Source organism: Scheffersomyces coipomensis (assembly GCF_036884675.1).
Source record: "Scheffersomyces coipomensis strain NRRL Y-17651 chromosome Unknown DFJ63scaffold_2, whole genome shotgun sequence".
In the NCBI taxonomy this organism is placed as follows: domain Eukaryota; kingdom Fungi; phylum Ascomycota; class Pichiomycetes; order Serinales; family Debaryomycetaceae; genus Scheffersomyces; species Scheffersomyces coipomensis.
In genome coordinates, this window is record NW_027042893.1 from 1,307,697 (window position 1) to 1,322,357 (window position 14,661).

General features: G+C 29.9%; 7 protein-coding genes across 7 annotated transcripts; 4 read left to right on the forward strand and 3 right to left on the reverse strand. All coding sequences in view use genetic code 12, as the record gives it.

Moving 5' to 3' along the window:
* Nucleotides 1-4,361: 4,361 nt before the first annotated feature.
* Nucleotides 4,362-4,829, reverse strand: ARC15 (Arc15p; the record flags this gene model as incomplete). The annotated part of the gene is made up of 1 exon (XM_064907951.1): nt 4,362-4,829. The coding sequence occupies one exon, from the start codon at nt 4,827-4,829 to the stop codon at nt 4,362-4,364; it is 468 nt and encodes a 155-aa protein (XP_064763727.1).
* A 303-nt stretch (nt 4,830-5,132) lies between these two features.
* Nucleotides 5,133-5,951, reverse strand: DFJ63DRAFT_71653 (uncharacterized protein). Its single transcript, XM_064909122.1, has one exon. The coding sequence runs from the start codon at nt 5,662-5,664 to the stop codon at nt 5,230-5,232; it is 435 nt and encodes a 144-aa protein (XP_064763728.1). The 5' UTR covers nt 5,665-5,951; the 3' UTR covers nt 5,133-5,229.
* PGI1 (glucose-6-phosphate isomerase) lies at nt 5,655-7,876 on the reverse strand. Its single transcript, XM_064906857.1, has one exon. The coding sequence runs from the start codon at nt 7,720-7,722 to the stop codon at nt 6,058-6,060; it is 1,665 nt and encodes a 554-aa protein (XP_064763729.1). The 5' UTR covers nt 7,723-7,876; the 3' UTR covers nt 5,655-6,057.
* A 662-nt stretch (nt 7,877-8,538) lies between these two features.
* On the forward strand, nt 8,539-9,515 carry DFJ63DRAFT_71450 (uncharacterized protein). The gene has a single exon (XM_064909104.1). It carries the CDS (start codon nt 8,871-8,873, stop codon nt 9,294-9,296), a length of 426 nt encoding a protein of 141 aa, XP_064763730.1. The 5' UTR covers nt 8,539-8,870; the 3' UTR covers nt 9,297-9,515.
* A 1-nt stretch (nt 9,516) lies between these two features.
* Nucleotides 9,517-11,015, forward strand: FGR50 (Fgr50p). The gene has a single exon (XM_064909105.1). The coding sequence runs from the start codon at nt 9,765-9,767 to the stop codon at nt 10,962-10,964; it is 1,200 nt and encodes a 399-aa protein (XP_064763731.1). The 5' UTR covers nt 9,517-9,764; the 3' UTR covers nt 10,965-11,015.
* A 225-nt stretch (nt 11,016-11,240) lies between these two features.
* On the forward strand, nt 11,241-12,932 carry DFJ63DRAFT_311734 (uncharacterized protein; the record flags this gene model as incomplete). Its single annotated transcript, XM_064905826.1, has 1 exon — nt 11,241-12,932. The coding sequence occupies one exon, from the start codon at nt 11,241-11,243 to the stop codon at nt 12,930-12,932; it is 1,692 nt and encodes a 563-aa protein (XP_064763732.1).
* Nucleotides 12,933-13,197: 265 nt separating this feature from the next.
* On the forward strand, nt 13,198-14,634 carry BNA4 (kynurenine 3-monooxygenase; the record flags this gene model as incomplete). The annotated part of the gene is made up of 1 exon (XM_064904836.1): nt 13,198-14,634. The coding sequence occupies one exon, from the start codon at nt 13,198-13,200 to the stop codon at nt 14,632-14,634; it is 1,437 nt and encodes a 478-aa protein (XP_064763733.1).
* Nucleotides 14,635-14,661: the final 27 nt, after the last annotated feature.

Consider the following 14,661-nt stretch of genomic DNA (forward strand, 5'->3'; position numbering starts at 1 on the left):
ATGTTTCTTGCTATGAACTGACTCCAACTCTCATGAGACTTATCATAGCCACATGCTTATATTACATTAGTTTATGTTACTTAGATATGTGTCTGTGACTCTTTATTTCTCTTTACTACCCCCATAGTTAATAATTGTCATCATTTCAAAATTAAAATTAAATCTTTAAAAGTCTAATAGACGAATTAAGTCAAATTTAACACAAAGTTAATTAAATTTTAGTTATATCAATTAAGACAAATCAACTGACGTTTAAAATAAAAATAAAATAACATAAAAATCACTAACAACATACTTGTTGTTGTTGTTGTTGTTGTTGTTGTTGTTTTATTTACATTTACGGTGTGTTATAAAATCTGATGTTTCATTCATTGAATTGTATCATTGCTCAACAAGTAGTTATTTTCTATAAACTTAACTGATGAATGAATGAATGATGATGACATATCATTCAAGCAATCAACTAATTACTAAAACTGGTGCTGATTTATATCATTGTCAAGAAATAAACATTTATTTTAATTAAAGCGCTTAACTATGTGGTAGCAAAATATGTTCAACAAAAATATTTTAATTTTGTGTGATATGACTTTATATGCAGTATACAGATATTATAAAAAAAAGAAAAGAGGAGCAGAAGGAGCAGCAGCAGCAGCAGCAGCAAAAAAAAAAAGGTCGTGTTCAATTGATCAAAAATTATTTAAATTTAAATTTCTTTTTTTATTTAAAAGGGGTGTGTGGGAATTAATGACCTGTATATAATCACTGGTATGGTCCAGGTCTTTTTCTTCCTTTAAGGATAGACTGGGATTAACACAACACTCCAATTTTAATGATCATTAAATTTACTAATAAGTCATATTGTTATTATTATTATTATTATCATGACTTGATCATCATCATCAATTAAAGATATCCCCCGTTTTTTAAACTGTTAAATTGATCATTTCATCTTATTTGTGTTAATCAATTATACACATTCAATTTCTCCCTTTTCTTTTTTTTTTATTTTTATTTTAATTTAATTAATTTTTTTTTTTTTCTTTTTTTAATTTTGGTTGACCCTTTGCACCTTCCTCCCTTTGATAACCGATTCAACCAAACAACTCCAATTTCACATTAATTAATCATGAAAAATTTTCAGTATAATGATAATGATGATGATTATTGGATCCGCCTTTTATCAATTCATATCATATCATACGTCCTCTCCCCCCCCCCCTTAATGTATCATCTTTATTAAACTTTGTCATTATCCTTATTCTGTCCCCATTTTTGTATCGCTTTTGAATGTAGTGGTCATGTGATCCAGTTCACATGATTTATGTCGAATTTCTTTTTCATTTTGTCATATTTTCTTTCGTTTTCGACAACTTCTTCTGTCGCGACATAACTCTTTTGACGAACTCACGCACTATCATTTTCGCAACAAAGATGAATTACCTAATTGGGAATATATAAAAACAAATAATAGCCTTACCAAAATACCCTAAACTAAACATATCTACAACTCTCTAATTGTAACCAAAACAAAACGTATACATTTATCTCATCTTATTAAATTGGGTTTACTTCTCTTCTTCTAACTAATAATATTAGCATCAACCATGACTATACCATTATATGTTCAAATCAAGGGAAAGTCCACTTCATCAGAACCATCTTCTGATCAAGATCCAAAATTTAATATCATATCGGATACCAATCTCGATATAAATGATAAAACTTACGAATTCGACCAAATCTTCACATCTGAAACTCATCATCAATTGAAATCATTAATCAATCAAGAAGATACCACTTCTCAATGTTGGTTATTCATGGGTCCAACCAATAGTGGGAAAACTACTAATTTATATAATGTTTTAATTGATAAATTACGGATTATAAATGATACTAAATCAGTTTGTTTTATGACTGCGTTTGAAATCATCGATAATAATAAAAAATATATCATTGATCTTATGGCGGGAGATCATAATAAAGTTCGATCGAATCAAATTAATTTCGAAAATCAATTGATTAAAGATCGATTTGATACGAAATTACAATTGAAAAATGTCTTTAAGAATAGGTTGACGAAGAGAACTGCGTTTAATGTTAATTCTTCAAGATCAGTGTTGATCATTACCTTGTATTATAATAATGTTAGACATACTTTTATTGATTTTATGGGAAATGAAGAGTTTCTGACTAATTCAAATGTATTTGCAAATTCAAATATAAGTTCTATAAGTCAATTGATTTTAAGTGGGAATAATAAATCTATTATTGGAAGATCATCTAATTTTATCACTAACTTTATCTTTAAGAAACATCATCACAATCATAATAATGAAAAACAATCTCATAATTTGAATATTATCTTACATTTAGATTTATACGGTAATGAAAAATTAATCAAATCAACTTTGAACAATATGTTCCAAATGATTCAAAAATTCAATACCATAAAAGAAGAAGAACCATTACAACAACAGGATGGACAAACCACCATGGTTAAGAAGAGAAAATTACCTCATTATGCTCAACCAACCATGAGTTCTCAAAGTCCAATTCGTAAAAAGCGTGCATTAAGTAAAGCACTTCCCGGTCAATCACCAGTTAAATTCGCTAAAGCTATGACTTATGAAGATTTAAAGAAATCATTCCAATCTTTGAAACATGAATATCAGAATTTAACTACTCAAGTTCATGCTGTGAATCAATTAGTTCAACTCGGTGAACAAGATCAGAATGGTAATGGTATTGAGTTGTTAAAGGGGAATGTATCTCATTTAATTGAATTGAATAATTCTCAATCTATCCATTATGAAGAGTTGATGGCTCAATATAATCAAGATTCTGAATCTCATCAATTGAAAATTAATGATTATGAATTAAGTATGAAGGATTTAGCTCAATCTATTACTGAGAATGAACATCAAATTGATGTTTTGAAAAGTGATGTGAATGATAAATTAAATCTGATTAATGGTTTAAAAAGTGAAGTGGATGAGAAACAACAACTGATTGAACAATTGAAGGAAGAATCTGAGGACAAGGTTAAGATGATTGATCAATTGAAGTTAGAAAATAATGATTCTCAAAAAGTTATTAATCAATTGAATCAAGATGTGATTGATAAACAAACAAGCATCGAGAAATTAACCTCAGAAACAAATCAACATCAAATTAAGATTCAACAATTGAACCAAGAAACTACTGTAAAACAAACCCAGATTGAACAATTAAACAAAGACAATACCGATAAACAAACTCAGATTGATCAATTAACCGTTAAATTGAATGAAAAACGTAATTTAATAAATCAATTGAAATCCGACCTTTCATCGAAACAAGACTCCATCAATCAATTAAATCAAGAATTGAAAGCTAAACAATCAATCATAACTCAATTTGAAACTGATTCGAATCATAATTCAAGTCAAGTTGATCAATTGAATCAAATCAATTTAGATAAACAACTTGAAATAGATCAATTGACTCATCAAAATATCATTTTGAATCAAGATGTGTTGAATAAACAATCTATCATTAATGAACAAATCAACAAGAATCAACAATTGAATGGGGAGAATGGGAACAAGGATGATTTGATTAATCAATTGAATGCTCAAGTCACTCTTAAAGATGAATTGATTAATCAATTGAATTCTCAAGTTTCGTCATTAACTAATGATAAAGATGGAAAGATTAGAGAATTAAAACAAGTTATTGAATCTAAGGATGGTGAGATTTTGAAATTACAACAACAAGTTGAACAACATCAACAAAAGGAACAACAAGAACAAGCTCAACAAGTTCCTTCATATGATGTGCCATTAATCAACTCCGACAATCTTATGATGTCTGTATTCCCAAGTTTGAAATCAAATACTACTTTTGATCCAACTACTGAAATGTTTCAAGATAAAGAAAATACTCCTGATGTTGCAAGTAGTTTAGAAGATTTAACACCATCACCAAGATTAAATAGTTCACCAACCAAATCTGCTTCCCATAAGAAAAAGAATCATAATCATGGAAATGTGTTACATAATTCAAGTAATTATAAATCACTCGTTGGTAAACAATTTAAGAAGAAATCATCAACTTCAAATAATTCACCTCATAAGAAATCTTCTCCAACCAAATCACCTAAAGTTAGTACCAACAACTTTGGAACTTTAGTTCAATCCCAATTCTAAATGAATTAAGGATTACATTGTATTATTTTTGTATTATTATACCCTCTTTTTATATATATATACCCCTTTTCTTTTTATATATCCCTACAATATATTAATGTTTCTTTTTTATACTAAAACTTTTATAATAATAATACGTAATGAATGACATATATACTATGTTATTCCTTCCTATACAGTTCTTCTATCACTTAAGAATCTAACTATAGGACCTAAACCAGTGATTTCTACTGTTTTTTCATACCAACTTAATATTAACCCTCCTTGTTTTTGTCCATAACTAGTATTCATAGTCTTGTATAAATATTTAACCAAGATATCTTGTTCATCTGAACTTAATTGTTTAATGAATGAACTTAATTCAGTTAAATTATGATTATTTTTAATCAGACATAAGATTTCAAATATAGTTTCAGTATGTAAACTTTTAATATCTTCACTAGCGATATATGGAGGATATTGTAATCCCAATTTCAAAGCATCAAGGAATTTCCCCTGGGATAATAAGGTTCTAACTTGTTTAGAAACAGTTTGAATCTCTGATAAACTGGTGGCAGGTAAATTAGGTAATAATTCTTCTTTGGATAAATGATTTTCAGGTTCATATGCATCGATATCAATTCTTCTCCAGTCTTCCATTGTTTATGTGATGTGTCTGTTGTATGTATGTCTGTTGATTGATTGATTGATTGAAGGTGTGCTCTTATTAAGTTGATTAAGCTCTGATTGATTTGATAAAGATTGATTGTTGTAAATTTGATTTTTGGGCTGGTGGTTTTAGGAGACACTGACATTTTTTTAGTGTGAGACTAATTTTGTGTCGCCAGTATCAGTTATCAATATAACTACTAGCTAAGAAACTGTACCATTTCTTCTACTTTTACTATCTTAGGGAGTATGTAGAAAGTATAGGAGTCAACAACTTACAGATCGATATAACAATCAACTATTACTAATGAATGTATGTATTAATTTATGTGTGTATATATATTTCTAATGTACATTATGGAATCATCCTTCCATATTCAACCAAAGATGTCTAAGCTTTAACATTCTTCTTTGATTTCTTATTCCTCTTGTTATCCTCTTCTTCCTCATCTTCATCATCACCTTCCAGCTTAATGGTGGTAAATTTATCCATAAACAGTAAGACCTTATTTCTTAATTCTATATTATCAACCACAATAACCACCAATCCATCACTTCCAACTTCATATTTAATATGTCCTTCATTAGGATACGCTATTTTATCATCGAAATCATCAAAGAATTCATTCATAGCTTTGAAACTTTGAACATTATCTAATAATCGTTCTTCCATTTCTCCATGAATTGAACTATTGCTAGTTTCCTTCTCACTTCCTTCAGGTACATTTATCACTACCAACACTCTTAACGGATTATCTAAGTCTCCATCTTCTTGTTGTTGTTGTTGTTCATCCAAATAGGATGGGAAATCATCTTGATCTGACATTATATGGTAATTATTATTATTATTGCTATGATTATTGTTGTTTTGTTTGCTAAAGAAGTATTCTTTTTTGAATATTGTGTCTAGTTCTTTTTTCTATTATCTTCAATGACTCAGTGCCATCCACTGTTAATCACTACTGTTGTAGTTCTATCGTTTTAATGAAAGCTTCACCTTAACTAATTGCTTCTACACATATTTGAAAAAAAAATAAAATAAAAAAATTTGGAGAGCTCTTCGTATTTCCGGCATATAAAAATACATACCAATATGATGATAAAACAACGTTAAAATTAAAAGGGTAACTTTATTTACTTTATATATGATAAAAACACACAAAGAGATAAGATTAATAAAAGATTATAATTTAGAATTATGATCAGTGTTTATGGATAGTTATTTTGACCAAGCTTTGAATTGATTAATTAAACCATTAGTTGAACCATCATGAGATTCAATTTCATTGGAATTATCTAATTCTTTACCAATAACTTTAGCTAAAACTTTACCTAATTCAACACCCCATTGATCAAAAGAATTAATATTCCAAATAGCACCTTCAACAAAAGTTAAATGTTCATAATAAGCAATTAAAGCACCTAAAGTGGCTGGAGTAATCTTTTGAGCTAAAATTGAAGTGGTTGGTCTATTACCAGCAAATACTTTATGAGGAACTAATGAACCAGTGGCACCTTCAGCTTTAACTTTTTCTTCATCTTTACCAACCATTAAAGCTTCAGATTGAGCAAAGAAATTAGATGCTAACATTCTTTGATGTAAATTATTTTCAATTGGATTATGAGATTGAGCAGCTAAAATAAAATCAGTTGGAATTAATTTAGTACCTTGATGAACTAATTGAAAGAAAGAATGTTGAGCATTGGTAGCTGGTTCACCAAATAAGATAACACCAGTTTGATAATTAGTGAAAACATTACCTCTAGTAACCGATTTACCATTTGATTCCATTGATAATTGTTGTAAATAAGCTGGGAATCTATGTAAATATTGATCAAATGGAGCTACTAAATGAGTTTGAGCTCCAAAGAAATTATTATACCAAACACTTAATAACCCACCTAAAACTGGAATATTATCTTCTAATGGAGTTTCAACAAAATGAGCATCAAAAGCTTCAGCACCTTTTAAGAAATCATTAAAATTTTCAAATCCAATAAAAATAGCAACAGATAATCCAATAGCAGACCAAACTGAATATCTACCACCAACCCAATTTTCAAATCCAAACATATTTTTAGTATCAATACCAAATTTAGAAACTTCTTCAGCATTGGTTGATAAAGCAGCAAAATGTTTAGCAATATGTTTATTTTCTTTAGCCCCTTCTAAGAACCATTTCTTAGCAGAATTGGCATTAGTAGTGGTTTCAGCAGTAGTGAAAGTTTTAGAAGCAATTAAAAATAAAGTAGTTTCTTGATTTAAACCTTTTAAAGTTTCAGCTAAATGAGTACCATCAATATTAGAAACAAAATGAACATTTAAACCTGGTTTAGAATAAGCTTTTAAAGCTTCAGTAACCATAACTGGACCTAAATCAGAACCACCAATACCAATGTTAACCACATCAGTAATGGCTTTACCGGTATAACCAGTCCATTTACCAGATCTGATTTCTTCTGAGAATTCTTTCATATGTTGTAATACATCATCAACTTCCTTAGAAGTATCTTTACCATCAACTTCCATAGTTTTTAAAGCTCTGTTTCTTAAAGCAACATGATAAACAGCTCTATCTTCGGTGGAATTGATTCTTGAACCTTTAAACATTGCATCTCTTAAACTTTCAACCTTAGCTTCTTTAGCTAAAGCGATTAATTGAGCTAAAATTTCATCATTGATTAAATTCTTGGAGAAATCAAATAAAATTGGACTATTATCGAAATTTTTAAAAGTTTTAGAAAACTTTTCAAATCTCTTTGGATCTTTTTCAAAGGCTTCTTTAACTTTAAATTCAGAACCTTCAGATTTATAAGTTTGTTCTAATTTTTTCCAAGCTGATAAATCAGAAGCTAATTTGAAATCAGAGTATGATGAGGCCATGATGTAGTAGTACGTGTTTGTGGGAGGAGTAGAAGTTGAAATTAACACTCAATTGACTTAATTGACTAATCGATACAATCAAGAATTGAAACAATTGATGAAATATTTTGAAATGGTTAAATCATTAATTTATATATTAAAATTAAATTATCATGCCGGGTCACACTGAGGATGGTGGGTGGTGGTTTCGTGGTGAATGAAAAATTTAATGACGTGCGACATTTTTTGTGGTTAGTTGCATTAACAGAGAGAGAGGAGGGGTGGGGGAGCGGTCGATTCTGATCCAGAAGGTTAAGGAGAAATTATGCGACATTTTTCTTCACTACACCTGGTACTTACTGGGAGAGGAGGGCATACCTGGTGATGGTTAATGCTTATTCAGTATAAGAAATTTCTCACGCCATTTAATATTTAGCTGTTCATAATGAAGTAGGAATGAAATGAACACATCAAAAGCAGTGAATTGAAGGTATTTGATAGTAACAAATGGTATAATTAAGGTATGTAGTCTAGATTTACTATACTTTGTCATACTGTTAGGGTAAAAATGTCTTACTTTTTTCCCTGATTATGCAATGTTGCAATAAAAACGACATCGGTCAGCCATTCTTACCGGAAAATTATTAATAGAGCCTAAGTTATTACTAAATACTGGATCATTAAATTCCCTAATTTTATCGGTCAATGATGATATTTGTGAAATTTTGCAATCTATAAGAGATAACCAGTTGAACAACTGAATTGATTAATAATAGGCTTATGCGTTGATCATGTAGATTTAAGTAGAGGAAATGGGAATGCTTAATTTTGTACCTTTTTTGACTCAAAATGTAGATATTCTTTGGATTTTAATTTGTATATTAATTTATTCGTTGCTAATTTGTGTTAACCAAAGGAAAGATAACCTTTGTGCTGGTAAGAACTGTGATGATAAGAATAAGTATATTTTGAATAGTCCTATCTTTCTCTAAAATAAAATGCGATGTAAACCATTTTAGGGATAGAATAGTATTCTTCCCTAAAAAGAGCACACTGCTTTGCAATTAGCAGAAAACCAATACGAATAACTTTAAAATACCACTAAGCTCTAATTTATTTTAATAACCTTTTTATTAAACATTGTTTATCACCAACATCATTTTCCAAGAATGACTGAAACTGTTCTTTCAAAAATGTCTGAACCTACAGATGAAAAACCCATCCTACCACTATACAATGAGGAACAAACTTCCTATGCAAAAAGACGTTTATTTATAACAAGAGTTAGAAAAGTTGATGCGATTATTCAATTCCTAATTCAAGTATATATTATTGTTCTGAACACATCAAGAATTATATATCGTCCAGAAAGGGCTACAATTTTTATTGATGAATTATGCTGGACCATTGGTCATTTATTAATATCTATAATAATCAACATTGCAATTAATCATTGTTTTGCTAAAGAAAGAACTTCCAAAAGCCCATATCCTAGACTTATACTTGCTACTAGAGTTTTAACGGCAATCAATTTGCTGATCTCTTTGATTAATATGTGTAGAGTTCATTTTAATCAAGCAGCTATGAAATCCTAATATTGATAATGACAAGTTAGCTATACCAAGAAAATTTAACAATATTCAATTAAAAGACCTGTATTAAATTTTATGTTCTGCTAAAATCAGTTTATAATTGATTTCGCAGTCAGACAGACAGTTTTAAAAATGGAACCACAAAACACAGACAAAAATAAGATAAAAATTTAAGCAGACAGACAGACAAAAACACATCAAAAAAAGAGCGTAAAATATTAAATATCATTTTAAACATGGTAAATATATACATCTATTTATAAAACCGTTTTATTCAATTCAATATCTGTATTTAACTTATTCTAGCTAAGAGAAAGACCATTGTTGCTTACTTGATCTATACATTAGCTTCTTTCACTACTATTATCTATCTATTCATTTATATCTATATTTCTCTTAGTGTTATCATATCTAAACAACAACCACAATCTCACAAACATTGCCTGTTAAAATATCAATTACTGCAAAATCATGTCAGGCTTAGCATCTAAATGGGCTACTGATGATAAATTGGTGGTTGAAGCCAAACGTCAAGATGATCATCCTCATCCTAAACCAAAATCACCTACCAAAACAACCACAACTACTACTACAACTACTTCGACTAAGAATTTAGAAAGTAAATGGGCAAAGCCAATAATTGTTACTAAAAAGGAAGAATTGGCAAGTAAATGGGCTCAAGCTCCAAGTCAAACCTCAGAGACTCCTAAACCTAGTATTTCTAAACACGAAAAGTCACCGGCTAAATCACCTCCTAAAGGACCTCGAGCATATAGAGATAATCATTCACAAGATTCTAATCATTCTAGAGATGCTCATGATAATAATTATAAATCTCATAAATATAACAACAACAACAACAACAACAATAATAATAATAACAGATATAAAACTCAACAACAACCGCGAGATCAAGCTAATTACAGACATTTGAAATATGAAAAAGAAGATCATAAAGAGCAAGTCCAAGAAGTAGATGATGATGAGGATGATGAAGAGGATGAATCATTACCTCCTATGTCAGATGCAGCTAAAGCTTTTGCGGCTAGATTATCTGGTGGTGCTGGTATATCATCAAAATCTCAACCTGTAAAAAAGGATAAAATTGATCATAAGAAACCTTCCCATAAAGTTAATACTAAATCACAACCAGTTCACAAGGAACAGGAAGATGAATGGGAAGACGACAACGAAGAAGAACAAGATGACGAAGAAGAAGATGAATTACCTCCTATGTCAGCCGCTGCTAGGGCATTTGCTGCTAGATTAGGACCAGTATCTAATAAACAAAGAAAACAAGATGAAGCTGAAGATGAGGATGATGGATTTGTTACTACGGATGAAGAGATTGAACAAATACCGAAGAAGACCGTTAAAAAGGCAACATCTAATAAACCAACATCAAATTTGAAAACTCAAAAGAATACTAAACCTGCAACTAAAGCTACGCCTCCTACTACTCCTCCTGCTACTACCAAGAAACCAAGTAGAATTGAATGGTTAAGACAGAAACATGAACAAGAAGCTGAAGCTAAGAAATCACAAGCCAATAAGAAAGCTGAAGCTAAACGATTACAAGAAGAAAAGGAGAAGAAAGAAGATGCAGCCATGAGAGCAATGTTGGAAAGATTAGATGGAGAAAATCTTGATTGGGCAAGTTTTGAAGATTAGATTATATCAAGTACATTTTGACATTAACGATATTTTAATATATATTGTAGTATATAAATAGTTGTTGTTGCAACAATTGTAGTCGGCAAAATAATAATTGCAAAGCCTCAAAAGTGATACAAAACCACACCACCCCAAAAAAAAAAAATATAAATGTCTAATCCAAAATAGACAACAACACCTATTTGGTTATCATAAGTTAATCAATTGTAGTTAGATTATCTAGATCAACAGATCACAACTACTTCGATCGACTCAGACAGACCATCACACATCATGCCAGACTCTACACCACCAGTTTTACCACTTAGAGACGATACAGATAAACCTTCCATACCAACTTTACCCCCACGGAACAATTCGGATACTTCTACTATAACAGATAATCATATTCATTATGGATTTTCTGATAGTTTAAGTGTTATCTCTGTGATTAGACAGATTGAATTATATTCATCACCTCAATTAAATGAAACTTCTGATTTAATTGTCAATCAAAATACCAATGCTAGTAGTACTGGTAATGATAATTTAAGATTAAGATTAGATGATATAAAGAATAAAGTTGATATTGAAGATGATAATGTTAATTATTGGATAAGTATAATTCAAGATTATAGTAATCAATTCATTAGGACGAATGATAAGATTGAAGAGTTTGAAACTCATTTAATTAAAGGGATTCCTACTGATTTAAGAGCTTTGGTATATTTAAAGACATTACAGATAAGGTATAAACTTAATCATAAGGAATCATTTGATAGTTTGATTAAGAAAGCGAAATATTCCACTTATAATCAAGATCATGAAAGTTTTATAAAGAGTTTGAATCTTGAATCAAGTACCCAAGATATTGTCGAAGTTTATAATTATTATATCAATGAAGTGAGTTCCAAGACGAATTTAAATCCTGATGTGATTGTATCATATAACGCCCCTAGTTCATTCATACTATCTGTAACTAAAGTTGTTTCCAAGATTCCCCATTTGGAACCTGAAGAAATCTTTTATGTCTTATTGAAGGTGGATAAGCTTTTCCATAGTTTGATCAAAGAAGAATTCTATTATAAGATCAATAGATCATTAGAGGATTTGGTTCATAAAGTATTTTTACATATCAGTGTCCAAGGAATATATCTTAATGATCTTTACAAGGATATATTGTTTAATTATTTCGAACATAAGATTACAGATCCACAACAATTACTTGTCATTTTAGATTTTATAATATTTGAAGGGTTTGATTTCGTATTAAGATTGATTTTATCAGTTTTCATTCAACATAAAGACAATATATTGAAATTAGAAGGAGATGAATTAAGTCAATTTTTAAATTCTTCAAAATTATTCGAAAATCATGAATTAAACTTATCAAGTATACTTAAATCTCAACCTCAAATCATTAAATATGAAAATGAGTATCATTTAATCCATGCCAATTCATTAAATAACAATCAAAATGAATTAACTAACCTACAAGAAGTCAATGATGATCTTTTAATTAAAATTAATGAATTGAATCGTCAATTGGAAAATCTTCGAACCACCCATACTGAAATCACTCAACAAAGTGATGAATACAATGTTCAATTAGATGAAGCCAAAGGGATAAATAGTGAATTAACCCTGAAAATGAATGGTTTACAAACTCAAATAAAAGAATTAACCATGGAAGATAATTTAAATAATACCATTCAAGCCAATAAAGATTTTGAAGAAAGAAATAATGAATTAGAAGCTCAAATAGAACAAGTAAAGAATGACATAGAGAAAAAGAAACTCAAACTTGCTAAATTGGGCGGTGCAACCACCGTCCCTGGTGTTGTTGCATCTCCAATCACCCATGATAATTCTGGAGATGGTCCCATTATTAACACTCATGTAGAGTCAGTATCGGTTGATAAGGAAACTGATATAGAAGCTGATGCAGAAGTACATTTATTGCAGTCAGATAGTGAAATAAAGTAAATAGACCCATACATTACTCTCACTCTCACATTTCCGCCTTTACCCCTGTTTATAATCGTATAATTGCAAAATGAATGAATAAAATAAAATCAGATCATAAATAAATAAAAAAATTGCTAAATTCGCTTAACTTACTGTAAAAAAAAAAACGTAAAAAAGAGTGAGACCATAAAATTACAAAATAGTCATAGTCATAATTTGTAATAAATATCTAAATATTATTTCACTCCACTTTGCTTCTTTATAATTAGTTAAATAACATAGGATGACTGACAGTGAAAGAAGAGGATCAATACCACAACCAAAAACCGTTGCCATTGTGGGTGGTGGGTTAGTTGGATGTCTTGCAGCTCTTGCATTTCAAACCAAAGGGTATAATGTTACGTTATATGATTTAAGACCCGATCCAACTCTTATCACTGATAGATCAAGAAAGAATCTTCGGTCGATTAATTTGGCTGTTAGTAATCGAGGTATTCGAGCTTTACAATATGTTGATGAAGATATGGCACAGAGAATCTTACAACATATCATTCCTATGAAAGGGAGAATGATTCATGATAAGACGGGTACGAAACAAGAATCTCAATTATATGGATTATTCGGTGAAAGTATTAATTCAATTGATAGATCATTCTTGAATGAATGTCTTATTAAGGAATTGAAAGAAGCTAAGGTTAATATTCATTTCAATCATAAATTAACTAAAGTTTCAGGATTAGGTAGACAAGATGAATTGATTACATTATCATTTGTAAATGATAATCATGAATTCATTACTGCTAAGTTTGATTATTTAATTGGAGCAGATGGTGCTCATTCTCAAGTTAGATATCAAATGCAACCATCTATGAGAATGAATTTCTCTCAAAAATATATTGATATGCAATATTTAGAACTTTATATCCCTCCTAATGAAGACCCTGAAGCTCAATCTAAATTCTCCATTGATGCAAATCATCTTCATATTTGGCCTAGACATAATTTCATGTTGATTGCTTTAGCTAATAAGGATGGATCATTTACGTCAACTTTTTTCAGTCCTTGGTCAGTTATTGAATCAATTAAATCATCCGATGAATTTGTTACATTCTTTGCCTCGAATTTCCCTGATGCATTTAAATTAATTGGGGAAGAACAATTGAAGTCCGTTTTTGAAAATAATCCTCGTGGTTCATTAATGCAAGTTGATGTTTATCCATATAGTGATCCATTAGGTAAATCACTTTTAATTGGTGATGCAGCTCATTCTATGGTTCCATTCTATGGTCAAGGAATGAATTGTGGATTTGAAGATGTTAGAGTGTTAATGGAATTATTAGAAAAGAATGAAAATAATGTCACCACTACATTCCAACAATATTCTGATGTTAGAAAGAAAGATTTAGATGCTATTTGTAAATTAGCCTTAGATAATTACTATGAAATGTCTTCCAAAGTAACTAATGTTTGGTACTTATTAAGAAAGAAGTTGGATTATACGTTAGGAAGATATCTCAATGGTCGTTTAATTCAATGGCTTCCATTGTATACTATGATATCATTTAGAGATGATATTCCTTATGCAAAAGCCATTGCTATAGAAAAGAGACAAGCTCGTATTTTAAATAGAATTGAATATGGTACGATTGGTGCTATTGGTATTTTTGCTGCTGTTAAAGCTGCTACTTACTGGCACAACTACTATGCTAGAAACCATTAATGAAGTCATTAAGACTCTGTACATACA